At 41.9% G+C, this 22,685-nt stretch overlaps 1 protein-coding gene across 1 annotated transcript in view; it reads left to right on the forward strand.

Annotated features, from left to right (window-relative positions):
• The window catches only part of LOC124802674, a 665,872-nt gene that overhangs the window by 598,091 nt on the left and 45,096 nt on the right, over window positions 1-22,685 (forward strand). Inside the window, exon 3 of the mRNA XM_047263602.1 lies at window positions 1,864-1,999. Within this exon, the coding sequence (XP_047119558.1) occupies window positions 1,864-1,999 (136 nt within the window). The remainder of the gene's footprint in view (window positions 1-1,863; window positions 2,000-22,685) is intronic.

A 22,685-nucleotide genomic window follows, 5' to 3' on the forward strand; every position in this document is an offset into this window, starting at 1 on the left:
GCTGCAGCTCCTTATCCAACGACGGCAGGAAGCACACTGACTGTGACCAACCGACACTGGCCGTTCAAAACAAAAACAGAAGACAAACGACTACGCGAATTTACACTATTCAGGTACTAAAACGCGATGCTACAGCTCTCAAATACTATAATACGCCCGAAATTTATGAATTCGACAATGCAAGTACCAAAAACACGCAAAGAAATTAAGAATTAAACTATGTAGCAAATGAGTGAGCTAGGAGTATACGACTTGCTGCTGCAGCTGCTTATCCAACGACAGCAGGGAGCTTCAATGCGGGCAAAGTTGTCATTTCGGCGATTACTTCTGGCCACGTTATGTTGTGGGGGTGGGGGGGGGGAGGACATAAAAGCAGCGGGCGGCTCAAAAATGGCTGTGAGCACTATGGGACTCAACTGCTGAGGTCATTAGTCCCCTAGAACTTAGAACTAGTTAAACCTAACTAACCTAAGGACATGACAAACATCCATGCCCGAGGCAGGATTCGAACCTGCGACCGTAGCGGTCTTGCGGCTCCAGACTGCAGCGCCTTTAACCGCACGGCCACTTCGGCCGGCAGCAGCGGGCGGAAGAAGGGCTACAGGCTACAGGGCGACAACTACAGCAAGTCCCTAAAGCGTGACCTACAAACGGCAAATAAAGAAAGAGAAGAAAAAGCAAGTACGTAGGAAAAACCAAAAGCACCCGAAATGAAAAATGGTTTGGAAATTTATGGTAAGGAGTTATGGGACCAAACTTCTGAAGTCATCAGTCTCTAAGCCTACACACTACTTGACCTAACTGAAACTAACTTACGTTAAGGACAACACTCACGCCCATGCCCGAGGGAGGACTCGAACTTCCGAGGGGGGGAGTCGCCCAGACCGTGAAGGTGTCTCAGACCGCGCAGCTATCCCGCGCGGCCCCGAAGAGAAGAGGGGCAATAAAAGGAAGAGTGCAGGAGCAGATAGCCCAACGCAAGAAGAGCTCATTTTCATGACAATCACGAAGACAAAGAGTGCTTGTATTGCGTAGAAAAAATTTCAAATTCAAGTCTAGAAAAGCAGTGGATCCAATTGTGCTCGCCGGCAGTAGTGGCCATGCGGTTCTAGGCGCTACAGTCTGGAGCCGAGCGACCGCTACGGTCGCAGGTTCGAATCCTGCCTCGGGCATGGATGTGTGTGATGTCCTTAGGTTAGTTAGGTTTAAGTAGTTCTAAGTTCTAGGGGACTGATGACCTCAGATGTTAAGTCGCATAGTGCTCAGAGCCATTTGAACCATTTTGAATCCGATTGTGCACGCCCTGGGCCCACGAAGTCTGTACAAGAGCTGAGGAACGCAGTACGACTTCTCTTTGTGAAAAGTTGAAGTAAATTCGAATCATGTTTTACAGTAAAATCTATTTATTTCCTTGCTAAAATCGTTTTTATCCCTTACTTTTCAGTTTAAAGCAATGTGGCCACTCATCTCGAGCAAAGCGGGCACTTTACCACTTCGTGTAAATTGAAAAATTGCATAAAGCTCGTAATCTGATCCTAAGGTGATTAACCTATTCTATATTATACTCCAGTAGTTGTAGATTGTAATCGCTCATTTCTATGCATTTCCGGCTATTGCACCTCAGCTTCAAAAATACTTTGCCCAATTTTCAATTTACACAACAGCATTGTTGCTGAAAAATCTCAACATTGCTGATGTTGGTTATTTCCGTAACAACGTGAAAGGCTACCAGAGAATAAAGGGGTCCCACCACAAGCTGCTTCCTGACAGGAGGGTGACTTGCAGAGAGGCTGTCTTAATTTACAACATGTGCCCTGCCGCGATCAGCTTGCGGGCGTTGACGGCTGTTTCTCGTGCCCGCAGAGGAACCGCAGCGACGAGCGGCAGCTGGTGCTGAGGGACGTGCACTTCAACGCGCAGGGCCCCTACTCGTGCGAGGTGTCCACGCTGACGCCCATCTTCACGCGCCGCTCCGAGGAGAAGGAGCTCACCGTCATACGTGAGTACCACCCGTCTCAAGTCTAACTCTAAACCCACACAAGTAAAAAGCAAACACGTGGGCACCTGCTATGCCATCACGGAACGAAAGAAGAATTTGTACGAGGTGTGGCTAGAAAAAAACCGGACTAGTACTGGTGAAACAATAAAACGAATGCAATAGGGCTGAAAGTCGCGTGGCCTGTCACGTGACTCTCGCTCCGCCTACTGCTCGAGTTTCATCTGCCTCCTGCACTCAGTCTGCCCGTGGCATCTGTTTTAAGTAGTTGACGTTTTGTCTGTGCGTCGGAAAATGTTGAGTGTACAGAAAGAACAGCGTGTTAACATCAAATTTTGTTTCAAACTAGGAAAATCTGCAAGTGATACGTTTGTAATGTTACAACAAGTGTACGGCGATGATTGTTTATCGCGAACACAAGTGTTTGAGTGGTTTAAACGATTTAAAGATGGCCGCGAAGACACCAGTGATGACACTCGCACTGGCAGACCATTGTCAGCAAAAACTGATGCAAACATTGAAAAAATCGGTAAACTTGTTCGACAAGATTGCCGTTTAACAATCAGAGCAGTGTCTGAGTTAACAGGAGTTGACAAGGAAAGTGTTAGGCAGATTCTTCATGAAAGTTTCAACATGAACAAAGTGTGTTCAAAAATGGTTCCAAAGTGTCTCACAATTGAACAGAAGGAACGCCGAAGAATGATTTGTTCTGACATCCTGGAACACATTGAAAGTGATCCCACCTTCTTACAAAATGTTATTACTTGCGATGAATCGTGGTTTTTTACTTACGATCCCGAAACTAAACGCCAATCGATGCATTGGAAAACTCCTGGTTCTCCACGACAAAAAAAAGCACGAATGTCAAAATCGAAATTCAAGGCAATGATGATTGGTTTTTTTTTTTTTGACATCAAAGGGATTGTGCACATTGATAGGGTACCAGAGGGACAAACAGTGAATCAGCATTACTACATTAGCGTCCTGGCTACCCTACGTGAGCGAGTACGGAGAAAACGGAACGATTTGTGGAGAAAAAAGTCATGGATCCTTCACCAAGACAATGCCCCAGCTCACAGTGCGTTGTCAGTGAAGACATTTTTGGCAAAACACAACATTCCCACCTTAGATCATCCACCCTACTCACCTGATTTGGCCCCCTGTGACTTTTTTCTTTTCCCTAAAGTCAAGTCAGCTTTGAAAGGAACTAGATTTGAGACTGTTGAAGCAGTAAAAGAAAAAGCGACGGAAGTAATGTATGGATTTAGCGAAAATGATCTGCAGCATTGCTATGAACAGTGGAAAATTCGTATGGAGCGGTGTAGAGACCGAGGAGGAGAGTACATTGAAGGAGATAACATGAAATTGTAAATAATTGTAAATAAATGTTTTTTCCAGCATCAGTCCGGTTAAGACACGCCGTGGGGTAGCTTCAATAGCCACAAAGCGAAGGGTGTTCTTACTCACACACGATGGTCCCCCTCCTCGTCCTGAGTGACAGATGTATGTTAAGGAAGAAAGGAAGGACGAAAGAACAGTATTTAACGTCTGGTCTACAACGAGATCATTAAAGACGGTGCACAGACTCGGACTGCGGAACGAAATCAGGAGTGGCTTTCCAGAGGAACACTCCCAATATTCACCTTAATCTATTACAGGAAATTACAGGTAGCCTAAAGCTCGGTCACCGGATAAGTAACGGAACTTAGAGCAATTTTACGTGAGGGGCACGATTACATGGAGCATTATTCTCGGGAACCATTTTCACTAGAGCCCTGACGACAATGGAAAATGTTTACTTCCATCTACTAACGGCTCATATAAGCTTCACGGCATCGGTTCAATGAACATTTTAGTGCGAAGAACATGTTTGTGTTTCTGTGCTAGCTGAGTAGTTTTCGCTACTCAAATATTGAAGCTCCTAGCAAACTGGAATCGAATCCTCAAGTAACAAGGAAGAGAGGCAGGCCTATAGGTACATGCAAGAGGACGGTGAAAAGGGAAGCAAGGACAGCCGGCAAGACCCGGGCGGAATTGAGGGAAATGGCCAGAGTCAGAGACGGCGAGTTCTCGATGACCTATGCTCCCATAGGGGTCAAAATAAGTAAGACAAGTAAGTCTATGGAACGTATTTTTAGAATTGAGAATAGACAGATATATGTCCGTTCGAGGAAGATCATTCTACATTACAAAATACAATTGTATAATTTGGAAGTCTGAAAGTTACTACTGTAGTTTCGAAACTAATTCAGAAACAGCGGTGGGACACGTTTACGCAGTATTTTGCATTGCATTCTAACTGATTCCCCAGTAAACGTGGCTTTAAGGCAACAGCAGTTGGAAACGCAATCTTAAATAAATGAAGGCACAGGGAATAGAAGATATCAGCTCCTAAATAAACAATTTGAAACTAATGAAACTCAAGTAAAAAATTTAATCCCATGAGAGCAATGAGTGATACGCTAAAATCAAGTACAAGGAAAAACTTTGATGGGCCTATTTCTGATGACATAGTTAGTGCTCTGCCCAAAGGCGTTTTCACATGGTAGGTCTCCATGTTCTCCTTCTGTCTTCTGCCAGCCTCTTCAGGTCCGCGCAATTTCTGCGTCCATTTATATCGTTTATCACGCTGTATCTTCAACTACCTCTCAATCTCCTCTCACAAACTAGAATTTCCAAGAACTCATGTCTCAACGAACGTCTCATCCTCTTCTTCTGCAGCAGTCTGATCAAGAGAATCAAAGTTGATTTTGTATTTACAGCTTGAAACGATAGAACCAGTTCAAAAGATATCAGGAATGATTCCAGTGCCTTAGATGTAAAAGGTAGGCCCACAACGATTGTGCAACAAGAAACACATTTTACATGAGTAAATTTCAATCCGTGCAATGTTATTGAACAGGTCTTTAATTAAAATTCAGACTTCTATGCAGGACATTTTAAGCTAACAGGTGGAATTTCGTCAAAAAAAAGAAAAAAAACAAATTGTTTACTGTCAGTAAAATTGTCTTCTGTTATAACGTTCCTTGGCGTAAGTAAGATTGTAATTTTATTTATTGCCAAAAAACATATTTTCTAAATCTTAGTAGTATGTTTTCTTTACTCATTATTATGTTTTATGAAATGTGTAAACATGCCCCCATAGATGCGTAAACTTGCCCATGTCTGGGCCACGTTTACGCATTCGACTTGGGCCTGTATAAAATTATTTTGCACTCTTAAATTTAGCATTGAGTTAGAGTAATAAACTCGTTCTAAGACTAAACAATTTTAAACAAGATAAATCTAATAAAAATTTAAAAATTCCGGAAGGAAATCCGCTTTAATGCGCACCAGTATCCCCTACATACAACACGACGAGAATGGTCGACCTAAATTTAAACAGTATAAATGACCGTGTAATCAGGTGTTGGCCTAACCTCTGTACGTTACGCTGAATAAACTTAAATGTTTTAGTTAACAGTGATTAATTCCACGTGTGCTAGTCTGAGCTAAGAGGATTAAATTAATCTTACTGTGGAAGTCAGAGACAACAAAGCTCGACTTATATACTCGCCCTCTACGTTTACTCAAACAAGCAAAAACCAAGATCAAGGAAATTAAATTGACATCATTCTTTGTCACTGAATACAGTATCCACAATCGCACAGTAGCTGTGAAGAAGATGTAGACACATGCTAAACCTATATTAAGTATGTTTTGTAATACATTTCTTAAACTTTACATAAATGTATGGAATAGTTCTAATTATTTATAATATCCCAAATTTTGTAGGCTTCTGAAGATGACAGATTTATCTGTTCAAACCAGTAAAGCGAAATAAAAATAACTGCGCAACTAACGACTGCATTTGTCTCTGAAATATATAATACAGTTGCTGAGAAAATATCGGCTATGAATAAAGTCATAGTATCAATGTTGTTGCATAATAAGTATGTATGCACCTAGAAATTCACTCAGTAACTCGAAATGCACCGATACGACTAACCGATGCCACTCGCATAATACTGTAAACAAACAAGCACGAACTCATATACACAAGCTGTCAAATTCGAAAACCGCGTGGACTGCTGTTCTCAGCTGCTCTCACGCTGTATAACGGCGGGATATAAATCTGATCATTTCACATTTACAACATGGGAAATCAGAATCTGCAAATGTACTGAATGAATAGACGCAGGTGTGCGTATTGATTCATTAAACAGTAGTAATGTTTTAAGGAGAGATGGGGAGTAAAGAAATTCGTTGCTGCAATAAAAAGCGGATGTTTGTCCACATGTTCTCACAAGCCAGACTCCTAATGGTGCGATCTGAAACTACGCCACGGCGGGTATGACCAATAGAAACCTGAAGGGATGTTCTCTCTACTAACATTTTTCTGTATATCTTGTAGTTTTCGTGCAGCTACCTGTGGGCTTGTATACCATTCGGATGGGTGACCATCTGGGTCTGCCGAGCCCTTGTGAGACCCACTGAGGAGCAACTTGATTGAGAAGTAGCGATTCCAGTCATGAAAGCTGATCACGTGTTCTTCCGTATCAACATTCAGTGACCCTGTCGGCTAAGAATGATACGGCGAATGTTCGGTACCGTTGGGCCTTCCGTGGCCTGTTCGGACTGAGTTTTACAATCATTGAACCGAGGTGTACCAGCTGCTTTACCAGCAATGGAGCCGTTCTGATGGTTCCATTTCATGGCTCCACAAGTTGTTACGCTGAAGTTTTTCTGTAAATTAGCAGCTTCTAATTGTGACTCATTGACTGTATAGTCATAAGGTACTAGTTTTCTTCATTTAGTGATTTGCACGGTTACAAGTTTCTGACGTTTACTGAACAGTGTGAGTCCTAAGTCAATTTCTTATTAATAAATATATAGTTGATACCTGAAACTTTCTGGCAGATGAAAACTGTGTGCCGGACCGAGACTCGAACTCCGGACCTTTGCCTTTCGCGGGCAAGTGCTCTACCAACTGAGCTACCCAAGCTCATCATATTGAAAAGACGTATCTTACCTCCACAGTCGCTACTCTAGCAGTAAGCCGGTGCCAAATATTATGAGAGCACGCCGAAGCTAAATTACAGAGCATTCGTGTTTACTCAAGATTCGAGCAACTATTGTCTCCGTAGCGCGTCCTTATCTGTTGTTATAGTAACCAGAAAGCCAAACAAAGAAGACCTACTTTTTCAGCGTAGAACCCTGGAAAAGCTTTGTTCGCAGGGCTGCATGTGTCGGGGCGGTGTTGTCTGGCCGTCGGGCCGGAATATTGTGGGTAATTGTAGCCCGCGTGGCGCCGGGACCGCAGTAGAGAGCGATCGATTGGCGGCTCTGTTGACTTTGCCGGCAAGACGGGTGGCGCGACCGTGTCTGCTCGGTGTTTTGCTGGCGTAATTCTCACGATTGCTTTCCCCGCACTAGTATAGATAGCATCGAAAACGTCTGAAAATCTGTGCCAGGTGCTGTCAAAAGCTCTTTAGACACAAAAATATTTTTAACAGTGGGGGGGGGGGGGGGGGGGGAGGAGTGGTTCAACGCACTTGTTCTTTCGCTGAGTTACTTATTCTACAGAAAGAAGAAACCAAGTGAACTAGGTGGATTCTTGTAAGTGTAGAAGGATCAGTAATTTAGACGATGCAGAATATCCCGTCAGCCCAAAAAAGTTACAAGATTGAATTAATAAGAAATATAGAAAAGTTTAGGCCGTGGTTTTAATGCTCTGAGTCTTTCACATAGACTCGCCCTTCATGAGTACAATGGACAGAATGTTCACAGAAACAAGTGAAACTGTCAGAAAATGTTATTCAAACCGAGCGTCACAATGGCTTGAAGTCCGTTATTCGATTATGTCGTCAAAACGTTGACAGTTCATATGGATTTGAGCAAATTGTCTTTTGTGGTACTTTCGTGTTGACGCCACCTGGCCTTGTTACCTTTTATGATGTTTTCCAGAAAATAATTGTCTCCGTCTCGCACTTCATTGAAGTCGTGACAGGTGTCCACACATCGCTGTTTTCCTTCGGGAGTCAGGGCTGTGGACATACTTTACACACATTTCTCCTTGCAGAATTTTCTGCAGAATCTGTTGAACACTTCATTTAAAGACGTTGCTCCATTTCCATTTGTGACACAAAAACATTGCCACACTATAGATGCACATCGAATGCTTGTATTTTCTAGTCACAACTGACTAATCGAATGCACGTATGTTGTTTACAGTTGTTAGTTCAAGTTTCCATTGTAGGCACTGTGCTGGCGTCGCTTATACAATAGGAATAAATTTATTTTCGTAATTTTTGGACGGACAGTGTACAGAATTACGCCACCAGTAATTCCGTTATTTCAGATTGTTTTGATTATTAGAATACTTCTTAGGCTCCAAACCAGACACCATTACACCAACGTGAAACGGATTTTCACTTTGAATTAAGTTGTTCACTGCTTTACAATGTGTTTCAAGATTGGATCAGTCAGTAACCTCACTAATGTCGGCGTATTGACTACGCTTACTATATTTTATACAAACTTCCACTTATTTTTACCATTATACAGCGTATGACTGGTAGAAGCGGAAGTATTTGTATTCGTGACTGAGAACGGTGTACTGACATCATTATATCAGTATTTACGTCATCTGCAGACTAATAATTATAGCCTCCAAGTCCATGTGCCAAGAGCAAGTCATTAATGCTTATTTTCCCCTGGGCTCCAGTCCAGGTGATGAAGTATGGACACGTGGAAGCAAAACGGTCAGTCTATACTTACAGCTGCAGTCCATTTAGCGGTGCAGTTACGACTGTGCAGAGAACATTAGGTAGAAAGTTACGTGAAATGTCTGTGGGAAGACTGTTAGACGCAGAGATAAAGCAACTAACACACTGATGTGTATACCTATTGAGATATCACATGTAAAAGTACCTGCACTTTACCAGTTACACCTTGGATATCCTCCAAGAAACGACTGCCGAATCGAATCCCTGAATGCTAAATCGACCAAACTTATTACTACACGAAACTCTAACCATCTCCAAAGATCCTTGTTCTTCAAAACATTTTTTCTGCGCAGTAGCATCTGTAGCAAGTCTTTCGATATGCACAACCTTATTAATTATTACGTTACTGTGCCTGTTAGCAAAAATTCATCTCGTCCTTTATATTATAATGTAGAAAGTTTGGAGAGTTCTTGACATAATATCAAATACACCTTCAGTATCCACTTTCCCACATAAAAATTCCAAACCAAACGTATTACTACACTATGTCCTCCACTTACACATCCCACCAAGTATTAGTAGAGTAAAAAGGTAATTTCTACCACGAATTTAGCAGTTCGCACGACGGCTGACAAGGCTCTTTGTCCTCATCATCTGAAGACACATTGTAGAACAATACTCTTCATCACTACACGCCTCCGATGAATCAGTCTTCTCCTTTGTTAGTTGCGGATCGAACGCTTGAAAATGCATTAAAGATACTCACAAACTTGTAATTATCATCTTGGAGAAATCAAACTACGATCATTATGCACATATTCACCCTTCAATGTGACACATTTTCCCAACGATGAATGACGAGGCGGGGAGATCAGTAAGTCTACATTTCAGCTGTTTGCTGTTCAGGAAACGTTTCGCCTCGAAAATCACCTCGAGGCTACCACGCAATTGTTTCTTCATAGAAAGAATACTGGTGTCCAGAATTAAAGCAACACTCAGAAAGTTTGCAAGGTTGCTTTTATTTTGTAACAAAACAGTATAAACAGGCGATATAAAAGTAGAAACAATGCAAAGAATTCAAAACGTTAGCAACTGTAACACGCATAACGACGGACAAAAATCTTCGTTTTTTTTCCAACTCAACGGTTTTGCACACATTTCGGCAACTGGATAATGTCATCATTGTGGGGTATGACCTGCTGCGGCAAAAGTACAGGCCTGACAACGATGGGACATGCTGTGAATGGTCATCAGTCTCATGCTGAGGCAATAACGCCCATTCTTCCAGCAGAGCTGATCGCAGTCTTGGAGAGTTGATGGTGACGTAAGCCTGCTCCCTAATCCATCCCAGACGTGCTGTATGGGATTCATGTAGGGAGAGCGAGCAGGCCATGCCATGCGTGCAATATCTTCTGTTTCCAAGAAGACATTAACCACCCGTGCTCTGTGAGGTCGAGCATTATCATCCATCAATACGAACGAAGTCTGGGCACACAACACCTCAAAACGACCGCAAATCAGGTCGCAGGATCTCGTCACGATACCTGACAGCAGTTAAATCTTGCCGACTCACCCGAACAATTTCATGAACAGGAGTTCGACTGAATCCCTGCCCACAACATTAGGGTTCCTCTTCGATATCGGTGTCTGTCCACGATATTTGGGTTCCGAAATCGTGAATGCGAAATCATCGAGAATCACACTCGAGACTAAACTGAGACTCATCTGTGAAAACAACATTGGCCCATTGTTCGACCTCCCAGGTGGCATGTTGCTGGCTCCACTCTAGACGCTCCCTTTTGTGAAGACGCATCAGAGGTAGGTATTCAGCACGTCTCCAACAATAAGAGCCACTCTGCCGAAGCATTCTGCATATCGTTTGCCTCGATACAAAACGTCACGGATGCTGCGAGCTCACGTGCCTGTTGTCCTATAGTACAAAGGCAGTGCTGTTGTGTCCTTACAGCCAAATGATTGTCCTCTCTTCTGAAATCACAAGTGGACGACCCTGCCTTGTCCTTCAGGATAGAGTTTCGGTCTCTATAAACTGTCACCACATCCGGGAAGCAACAGAACGATTCACACTAAGTTATAGGGCCACATCAGCTTGCGATTGCCCTGCTTCCTCCACCGCAGAGAGTTTGGTAGCCATCTTCTCTGTGCCACATTGCACCGTCTGTGGTTGCGTACACAGTGATTGTTGATGTGGCACTCACTCCTATGGCGGCTTGCTAAGGTGTTATGGCGATGGGGAGTGCACTCATGTATAAGATTGTTCTAATTAAACTGTTGCTACTTGAGCCAGTATAGACGGAAAACTATTTACACTGAGGATAACTGACTATATAGCAATGGTGTACAGACTGTTCGCTGCAGGATATGCGGTGATGGTGTCATAAATTGCCGTTAGGCGCCGAGTACTGTTACGGTGCAGTGTGCATTACTGTTGCAGACAGTCAACATAGGTCTCGACAAGGTGAGCAGGGCTTTACTCATAAAACTGTTTCATCAAAACGATGGCAACAGTGCTGATGCTCTTCGCGAATATCGACGCCTTAAATGAATACGGAGGGATCATACTTTCGTACCAGGGATGAACAACATGACTCGAAAGTTCTGGTTAACTGGCGATTTGGGAATTGCTCCTCGGACGGCCAATCGTGGCACACATTGTTCAAGAACTTACTGTTCTGTTGGTTGAGACTGCTGGACGCAATGTGCGATCGTGAAGCTGTGCACGAGCTGCATCACGATAGCTGAACACACCATCGTCCACCTGTCGAAAAATGATGTGAACAGCTGTGAAATGGCATCTCTAGTGCAGCACCAGAGTCTCGTGGACGCAAATAGTCGTCATATTGAGCAACGTTTGTAGCCTGGAATAAAAATGTAGTACGCAATTAAAAAAATGCTACTCTCTTATGTAGAAACTAAAACGTGTTTTTTGCAGTTGTTTATTCGTTATTTCTCTTCCACATGGCATTACAAATGTTTCCACCAAGTTTCATTCTCCTACGATCAGTCGTTTAAATGGGGACCTTCACAAAATTTAATTAGAAGCACGCTGTAGTTGCGAACAAACAAAACATTAATTACGTAATTTTAATTTTTATGCCTGTAATTAAGACCTTATGACCACCCACTGTGTTTTGATAGGCTGCCAACTGTTTCGAGATTTTCGGTCATGTCACGGCATGAAATGCAGGTTTCATGTTGAGATAAAACGAACCGTACAATAATTTGTGCATGTCCTTAAATTTAGAAGGTAATTCTGCTTCGCCGTATTGATGTCTTAAGGTTGTAGACATTGTCATTATCAATATAATTATCATCGTTATCATCGACGACAACAGCAGCATTATCAGCAACAACAACGAATAACCAATTGACACTCACTGTCTCCCCCACACCGCTCCATTCGTCAAGATCTTTAGCTCTATAGATCTTGATGCGTCAGTTTTGTAGAATCATCTGCTCGCATTTCATTAGATCGTGGTCGCACTACACATCGGCTACACCGTCTATTTTTCTGAAAAGTTATTTCTTTTTGAATCTTAGTTGACCAAAAATGACACAGTAGAAGCTCAACTAATTACACATACGAAAACCTCTTATGCCATAATAATTAATAGTTGAAACACGGTTCAATTTGAAAGAATATCCGCCATTGTTTAGGATACAAACGTAATAGTCACACGCAACCCGCCTATAAGTTTAAGTGTTAGTATTATATAACGCTCTTCGATTCGGTAATGGAAAAATTCGTTTTAAAGAAGGCTATAATTGAAATACACTGATCAGCCAGAACATTATGACTATCTCCCTAATAGTCGGTATGTCCACTTTTGGCACGGATAACACTGGCGACGCATCATGGCGTGGAAGCAGTGAGGCCTTGAGGGGTTGCTGGAGGGAGTCAGCATCACATCTGCACACACAATTCGCCTAATTCCTGTAAATTCCGGGGAGTGGAGTGTTGATTTCTGACGTCATGTTCAATCACATCCCAGATGTGTTGGATCTGATTCAGATCTGGCGAGTAGGGAACCAGCACATCAACTGGAACTCGCCACTGTGTTCCTCGAACCACTCCTTCATTCTCCTGGCCTTGTGACATAGCGCACTATCCTTGAAAAATGTCACTGCCCTCAGGAAACGAGATTGTCATGAAAGGGTGTACGTGGTCTCCAACCAGTGAACGACAACCCTTTGACGTAATGCGTGAGTTCCACTGCACCCCGGATGCGCACGTGAATGTTCCACAGACCAACGTGGAGCCGCCGCCTTTCACTGCGCCAACGGCCAGTTCCGATGGTCAAGTGCCAATTTCAGTGGTATTTGTCGATGTCATGATGATAACGTTGGCATGTGCATCGGTCTTCGGCTGCGCTGGCCCACCGTTATGAGGTCCGGTGCACTGTGTGTTCAGACACACTAGTACTCTACCCAGCATTAAAGTCTGATGTTAGTTCCGCTACAGTTCCCCTCTTGTCTTGTTTTACCTGTCTGTCCAGTTTCCGACGTCTGCAATGAGGGGTCTTCGCCCAGTCCCATGACGTCTGGACGTGCTTTCACCTTGGTTTTTCCACGTGTTGAAGATATTCACCGCAACTCTCATCGAACACCCGACAAGTCGTGCAATATCCGAAATGCTCGTGCTGAGCCTCTTAGCGATCACAATCTGCCCTCGGACAAACTCAGGTAGATCGCGCACTGTGCGTGTGTCTGATGTCTCACTAGCAGTCATTCCTCAGTAGGTAACGCTGCTGTCGCCGGAAAGGTTTATATCGACAGTAGATCGGTGGTCATAATGTTCTGGCTGATCAGGTATATGGTCTGAGGCATTCCATATTGCTCCAAAAAGTGCCTGTAGGTCCTAATTTTTTCAGCTTGTCATCTATACCCTGTTTATCGAGTTTATTGAGTCGTCCCTCCTCACTCCCCCCCCCCCCTCCTCCTCCGACCAATAATTTAGTGTGGTGACGCAGGTAGCATTATGTCATCGAATTCGTGGACAGAGAGGACTTCAAGTGGCACGGTTGTTTTGAGAACGGTGTTTCACGTATTCGTATCTATGCTATCAATATTTTTTACGTATTCTGACTGTCCAACAATCGATGTACTGTCCAACGTCTCTACTGTAAACTTAGAGATAATTTTGGTAACTTTACTTCCCATGTTTATGTAACAGCCCGTAGAATTCATTTGACTTACGGCCTATATATTATTTTTGTCCCGAGCACTACAGGACCATCGCGCCAATCAATCTCCTTTATGCAATTTATGGTGTGCCGCACTAGCGTGTATAAAATTATATAACGACGAACTGAAAGTCTGTTATGATGTTGCTACGACAACTGCAGAGCACGTGTGACGTATTCCTACCTGTTCTTTTGATGGCTAGTATTCATAACATTATGAAACAGTAAAATGACAGGCACGTTTATTTTGTTACGACGACTGCAGAAACGTTGCGGTTAGCCATTCTATTCTATACTAAATCTGAGGACGTGTTTATCGTTTACGTCTACATCTGTCTGTCCTCTACAAATAAGTGTGAAGTGCATGGCAGAGGTTGCTCCCCATTGCATCACGTACGGAAGTTTCTTCCCGATCCGTCGGCTTGTGGAGTACGAGAAGAATGACTACTTGAATGTTTCTCTGGGTGTGGTTATTAGTTTAATATTGTCTTCGCAGTTCCTACAGGAGCCGTACTTAAGGAGGTTGTTGTACTGTATATTCCTAGAGTTCTCATTTAATACTGGCTTTCACGGGACAGCTGGCATTTACCTTCACCCTTCATCTACATCTACATGATTACTCTGCAATTCACAATTAAATGCCTGGCAGAGGGTTTATCGAACCACCTTCAAGCTATTTCTCTACCGCTTCGCTCTCGAAAATCGCACTCTAAAAACGGACACTTAAATGTTTCCATGCAACTCTGATATATCTTATTTTATTATGACGACTACACTTCCGTATGTAAATGGGCGCCAACAATATATTATCGCATCACGAGGAGAAAGCTACTGGTTAAAATTTCGTGAGCAGATCCTGCAGCAACGAAAAACGCCTTTGTTTTAATGATTTCCACCCGAATTTGAGTATCTTACCCATTGGAAATCTCTTCCCTTTACCGCGATAATACAGAACGAGCCGTCTTCTTTTAACTTTTTCGATGTCCCCCGTCAGTCCTATCTGACACTGATACCACACAGCGCAGCAAGAAGAGGACGGGCAAGTGCGCTGTACACAGTTTCTTTGATTGATCTGTTGCATCTTATAAGTATTGTGCCAATAAAACGTTGTCTTTGGTTTGCGTTGCCCGCAACATTATCTGTCATTCTTTCAATTTAGACTATTCATAGCAGTTATTCCTAAACATGTGGAAGTTGTTACTTGTGGCTACGTTTGAGAAGTTGTGTAAAAATAACGTCACTGGGAAACGTTTGTTATGTTTTCCAGAATAATGTGTGCACGAGGAATAAACCAACACATAAATATAACTCCACACGACTCTCCACAAAGCTGCAAAAATGCACTACATTTGTACCATATGATGATGAATAGCTGGGTGATTCCAAATCAGTAATGGAAAATAAAAATTGAAGAATAAAACAGAAGGCGCTTCGCTCCAGTAATTGCTGGACCATTTATTCATCAAAGCCGTAGCGTTCTTCATCCATAATGCATAGAAGTTTTGTCTCCCAAATCGTGTACATAGATCAGGAGCAGCAGAGGGCCTACAACACTTCCTTGGAGAACGTTGGATACTACTTTTTTTAGTCATGAGTCTTCTGATTGGTTTGATTCTGCCCGCAACGAATTAACCTCCTATGCCAAATTTTCATCTCAGAATAGCACCTGCAGCCTACGTCCTCAATTGTTTGCTGGATGTATTCAAATCTCTGAAGCTTCAGCCAACCAGAAGCCTTGCAAGCAGACACATGTGGGAAAATGCGCCTTCTCTCAATTATTCGATTATTATAGCCAATCATAGGTCATTTTACTCGGGTCCACACGAACATTCCAGCGTTGAACGGCTGTGACCTGCAGCCGGTCCAACAACCACAAGCTATGAGTTTTTCACCTTATTTTCAGATGTTATCTCGCCAAAAAGAATGCAACTTTTATGGAACGTAGGCCACCCTTCCATACACCTGTTGTGCGGGCAAGGGACGCTGTGACTACTCCGTTGTATATTTGCTTGGAGGGCAGTTTTTAAGTACCGAACAAGTTTATCATATTTAGAGTCTTTTAATATACCTTCCGTGTCACGAGTTAGCTAAGGAAAACGCTGAAAGCTGCAGGTAATGGCACTAGAAGGTAGGGAGAAGAAAAATTAATCAGCATTGCCATCATTCGCAGTAGTGAATATTATCTGCCGTTTTCGCGCAGCGTTAAAGAATCGATTGTACTGACTACTGGGATGTGCATATTACATTAAAAAATAGGTATAAAGCTCTAATAATTTACATACACATCAACGGTGTGTACCTGCACGAGGTGCGAGGTGACTTTGATATCCAGTCATGTCTTCTGGGTGCTGCTTTTTTTCCTTCTTTTTTTCTTTTTTATAGCCAGTGTATTATGGTGGTGAATAGGTTTACTTTACTGTATCCAGACTAGTTAATTGTGTCCTTTGGCTACACTATGTCGCCACAGAACACACAATTGTTTGGCTGGGAAATATTATTCATGGAAATGTTACTGCATCTGCGGCTGACGTGCAGCCGTCATCTGTAGAAGGTTACCCTAATTATCGTCTAAGCCAAGAATCACTGAAACGCTACAAATGAAGGGTCCACGGGAAAAAAGGGTTAAGTCAAAAAATTTAATTTCAGGTTATTACAGTTTCAGAAAGCTTTCAACAAGCTGTTTTTATCAGTTTTTGTTTCATGGAAAGAATGGGGATCGTCTCAGACTTACAGCGGTTTAAAAATGTAGCGTCTACGGGAAAAAAGGTAAGTCAATGTGAAATTAGGAAAAAAGGGGGTTAGTCAGATGGCAGCACTGATCGCAGCTGTTGTTTACGTTCCATTGTCTATGATTATCAAGTGTTGAGAATGTGCTGTTGCAGAGGCTAAGTTAGTGCTTTGTGTGATGTGTGAATTGTTTAGTTTATTTTACGTTTGACCTGAACTGTGGAAGTGAACGTGGGAAATGAAGATGAGAAAAGTATCACCTTCAGCCAACTCTCTCATTCAACGAAAAAAAGGAAGAGAACAGTCGACTTTCTGACGTGAGAAAAAAACTTTTATCAACCACTCATGAATTAGGGCCAGATTGTAAATGTTCCAGATTGAAATGTTTGCAGAGTACCACTGACGCAGAACGTGGGTATATTATATCTAATTATAACAAAATGACTGTGAATGAGCACCATCCTTACTTAGCAGGCCTAATAAATGTAAATAGTATATGGCAAAGGAGACCTAGGCAACCAGAAAATGAAGCTGAATTTTGTGACAACAATCATTCATATCGCGTAAGAATGAAGAGTGAGAATTCTGTCACTGAAGTAAATGTTTGTTCTAAAGCCCATACGTCTTTCCGTGAAATATCTAAAAAAAAAAATTAGAAGTAATACAACGTTATCTGAAAAAAGGTCTGAGTCCTAAGGATGGTCGAGGCCAACACTCTAATCGGAAACATCGTGTGACACAGGAGGCACTTGACGCAGTTCGCCAACACATTGGTTCATTTAAAGGTGAACGATGCCATTCCAGCTTGAAAACCTCAAAGAAAGTTTATATCCCACCAGATCCAAACATCAGTAAGATGTATGACTTATTTAAGGAATCATACCCTACTCAGTCTCTGTCGTATGAAAAATATGAACTTGTTTGCAATACTGAATTTAACGTCGGCTTCGTAGTTACTGTGCTAGGCATGCTGCCGAAATTCGAGCTGTTGAACATGCCTTGAAATCGTACCCGGGAAATAGCTCAGAAAGGGCGAGTGCAGAAAATGATCAATGAGCTGTCAACGGTGGAAAAACTCACTTACTAAAATCTGACATGTTTTATATTCGTAAAAGAAGTTGTAACGCAAACAGCAGGGCATCAAAAGAATGCGAAAGTATTTCCAGAAGAACTTACCTATCCCTAACATCACAATTAACGTCGTGTACTGGAACAGACAGTCAAAGTTGTGCATGTTTAATATTCATATATTCCCAACCGATGAATCATATTTCTTCGTATATGATGAAACAGTTGTGACGACAATTCTTGATCCCACTATTAGGAAATTAGGTGTATTTTCAGACTCTTTCGGGGGGCAGAACAAGAATTGGACTATTTTCCGCCTGCTACATTACATAGTTCATCATGTCAAGAGATTAGAGCACGTGAAAATGACTTTTCCAATCCGTGGCCACTCGTATCTAGAACGTGATCGTAACATGGTCAGTATAAACCAGAAAAATGGGTTGAAATACGCAAAGATTGGATAGAGGAAATAAAGAGTACAAGAGCAAAATCCTCACCTTTTCATGTCGTCGGAGCAGACAGGGGGTTTTAAGAGATTGTACTACACACCTCGATCAGCTATATTTCAAGAAATGCCCATTTCCTTCTACACCAATAAGAGAATTAGTGGCTGCAAAAGAGCATCCTCGATTCTTGGAATACAGAAGTATTTCCATGGACATTGGGATCGCCATGTTATCAACAAACCAATTACGGTTCCAACAGAACCACCTCAGCCTCAAGGAGACTTCTTTCTACCTCACTATGCATATGAGGGTGAGTGTTTTTTGTCTCATCCTTATTTTTATTACCATTTTTATTGTATTAAAACAGTTGTTATTTTAACTAATGTAAAGAACTACATTTACTTTTTTTAAAAACCTACAAGAAGGTGTTTTTGTTGTCGGTAACCAACCTATTACTTATGACAAGTATGCAGACCTACAACGGTTAAGGATGTTTTGCGGAGAAGAGGCTAGGAAGTTTTTTACCCAGCTGCCAAAACTAGAAAAAGGGCAAAAGCGTAGCAAGAAATTGTGTCATCAAGATGACACTGTTTTTCCAAAACCAATAAGTGCAAGTACTAAGAAGCAGACCCAGAGCGGAAATTATTGAACATAGTTTACAAAGAAATTGTTTGGGCCTACAGAGATTTGTTCTGTTTATAAAGAATTAATTGTGGTCTATAATTTTCTACCTTATGTCTTTTATGGTTTTTTCGTAACTAGTAAATTTTTGCACATTCATTTGCTACATTTTTAATGACATATTAAATAATGCTGGTAGTTAGTTCTAATTATACTAGGTTTAAAAAGGTAAACGAATTAGCGAGAGTTACTGACATTCCCCCTTTTATAATGACTTACCCCCTTCTTTCCCTACAAAAAATTGAAGTTATTTGATAAAATATTTCCTTTAGGGTCCGCAGCTCGTGGTCGTGCGGTAGCGTTCTCGCTTCCCGCATCCGGGTTCCCGGGTTCGATTCCCGGCAGGGTCAGGGATTTTCTCTGCCTCGTGATGACTGGGTGTTGTGTGATGTCCTTAGGTTAGTTAGGTTTGAGTAGTTCTAAGTTCTAGGGGACTGTTGACCATAGATGTTAAGTCCCATAGTGCTCAGAGCCATTTTGAACCATTTTCTTTAGGTTGTCACAGTACGTTTACACAAAAACCTTGTATAGGTATCCAACGACTACAAGTAACACTACATTAAACATAAATTTCAAGAGGATTGGCTAAAAATTGCATTTGATACAGAAGGTTTGGTGTTAAAATCTTCTTTCCTGCAAAATTAAAAAGAACTGACTTACCCCCTTTTTCCCGTGAACTCTTCAAATGAAGAGATTCTCGCAGAGTACAGTGAAAGGAGAGGTCATATAGAAACAAGATTTTGCAAATTATTTGGATACATACAAGGTCTCAGTAGAGAATAGATAATGTTCACAGTCTGCTTTACGTCCACAGTATGACTTATGTGATTCATTGTCTGTTTTAGTTTTCTGTTGCCTATCGCTCATTTATTATTTGTATAATATCTTGAAGACAAAAAAATTAAGGCAACCCAATCCCGTTTCCGTTTAACGGCTGCTTACCTTGCCGGTGCTTTCCACCCTTCATACCTCTACACTCAAATCCCCGGTGGCCCACTATACCACACGAATATCAAAATTGCTCTGAGCACTATGGAACTTAACATCTGAAGTCATCAGTCCCCTAGAACTTAGAAGTACTTAAACCTAACTACCCTAAGAACATCACACACATCCATGCCCGAGGCAGGATTCGAACCTGGGACCGTAGCGGTCGCGCGGTTCCAGACTGAAGCGCATAGAACCGCTCGGCCTCTCCGGCCGGCCATATGACTGTGGTTGCTTACACTGCTTCCTTACATGCCCCTGCCGACCACATCTATAACACTTGACTTCCGAAACGAACAACCGCGCGGGGTAGTCGTGCGGTCTGAGGCGCCTTGCCGCTGTTCGTGCGGCTCCTCCAGTCGGAGGTTCGAGTCATCCTTCGAGCATGGGTGTGTGTGTTGTCCTTAGCGTAAGTTAGTTTAAGTTAGATTAAGTAGTGTGTAAGCCCAGGGACCGATGACCTCAGCAGTTTGGTCTCATAAGAACTTACCATAAGTTTCCAATTTTTCCAAAAAGTTAGGGCAGAGATAACCAAAAAAAAAAAGAAACCTCTTTGAAGAAACTTCTTTGAAGAAACCTCTTCAGCAACAGGACAATGTTAACAGAGAGGTCTTCCTGGTGTGTAATCTATTGCTGAGTAAAGAGATAGATGATAGCGTCGATAACAGATTTACAGTGCTGCAATACGAAAATAAACAAGATCTAGGATCTTAGCAGATTCTCTCATATTTCCAGGAAAAGAGACGAAGATTAGAGCTTAACGTACAGTGAATGACGACTTCATTAAAGACAGAGCACTGGGCCCGATTGTACAAAGATATGGAAATAATTAAGTAGTTTCTTTTCCGTCACTCACCTTAAACTGTTCCGGAAAACTACAGAATACATAAATTTTGATCTCGTTGGAGTATTTGACCTCCTCCCATCCTGAATGAAAGTGTCGTAATCACTTTGCTCGATCACATAGCCAGTACGCAACAATGCTACAAACATTATCGGGAAGTTTAGTATTGTAAACCCCTAACCAAAGCCGTCCGAATCAGATCAGCGGAAAAAAAAATCAGGGCAATGTCGGGTTTTGGAAACTAATAATTAACGATATTTATCAAGTTAATTCATATTTCATGAAACAGAGCGCAAAGATACCTTCTAACCTGAACTGGGAAATTGATTGTCGATTTCTCTTATCGAAAATAAAGAACTAACCATTACCTGAGACGTACAAGCATACAACACTATCAAAGTGACAAAGTAATATACTACCTGGCAGTTTAATTCCGTGATGACAATGTGTTTCGTTGAATGCGTTGGATACAGTTCTCATTACAGTTTTGACGTAAGATACATAATGCGGATCTTATTACGAATGCATTTTCTGATGCAACTGCAGTACGAAACCATTAGCTTCCAGCTGGAAATACGTTGCTAATTCAAATATTCGTTCCTGACACACCTTGTTCAGAATTTCTGCATACGATTGAAAGCAGCAGTGTTGAGCTCGGTTCTAGGATTCGCGTGTCATCGAGCCCTCCCACTAACACGAACATTCCGAAATTGGAGTTTCCTTTCCCGTCTTTCTACTGCTCGCCTTCTAATTGCTACTGTAATTAGAAGCAGTAACCAGGAAATTTTCCACTAGCGATCTAAGGTGTATAACAGGAACGGCAATGCACACGTCAGACCCGTTCGGATAGCGTTAGAATGCTAGATTCGAGTAGGTCTTGCTTATTGCACGCTGGAACGCTGGACGAATTTGAGGAGTCATCATTGATGAGCCTTTCAGTGAAACCTTCTCAGTAATACCATGACTTAATATAAGGAATCTCATCTCTTGGTGGCCAAAAATAAATTACTAATTACTTTTTCAGAAATATTTATGAAATCTTTTTGCCACAAGATTACTTCAGTTAGTCTCTTCATAATAATCATAGGTTATCAATCGGTCGTTAAGTTGACACAGGAGATATTCTGAGAAATTGTTACTAAAGAACAGATGGAAATCAAGAGATAGAAGTCATCAGCAAGTGGTAGAAAATAAAATGGATAAAATTATTACAAAGAAATGCAGCTAATGCGTCAAAAACTAGACCCTGTATCATCCCTTGGTGTATTATCTCATGACATTAAGACAACTACTCTGAAAGTACATGGTGTATCAAAAAGAATCATCTGATTTGGCACGTCTATATTTCTGAAACTAATTAACATACACAATACATTTTCTTTTTTGATGAACGGGAAACTCAAAAAGTTTTTCTTCATACCTTTTCATTGGCGTTCAGTATGCCCCCCGTGAGATGCACGTCATATGTCAACGCGGTATTCAAATTGTTCCCACAACACAGCGTTCATGTATTGAGTCACATCTTCCACAGCTGCTGTAATGCGATGTCTCTCTTCATTCATTGTTGTTGCTAAGGGAGGCACATGAACACAGTCTTTTATAATCCACCACAAGAAGTAATAACATACAGTTATGTCTGGTGACCTTGGAGGCCAGTAATGTTAGGCTGATTCATTTAGTCCAATGCGACCGATCCATCGTTCAGCAGTCCTTTGATTTAAAAATTCCTCCACTTCCAGTTGCCAGTGTGGCGGTTCCCCATCCTTTTAGTAACGTTCGAATCAGTTTCCAACTGTGGGAGAAGAAAGTTTTCAAGCATATGAAGATAGGTGCTTCCTATAACAGTGTTCTCGGTAAAGAAAAATGGACCATGCATCTTTTGCGGTGAAACTGCACATTTTGGAGAGTCCCTCTCAAGTTTTTCAACTTCATGTGGAATTGTTTATGCTATCGTCTAAAGCTCTGTGATGTAGGAGGATCCTCACCATACCTAGTATGAAAGTCACGCTGAACAGTTATTACTGACCT

Source organism: Schistocerca piceifrons, chromosome 6 (genome assembly GCF_021461385.2).
Source record: "Schistocerca piceifrons isolate TAMUIC-IGC-003096 chromosome 6, iqSchPice1.1, whole genome shotgun sequence".
NCBI lineage: Eukaryota > Metazoa > Arthropoda > Insecta > Orthoptera > Acrididae > Schistocerca > Schistocerca piceifrons.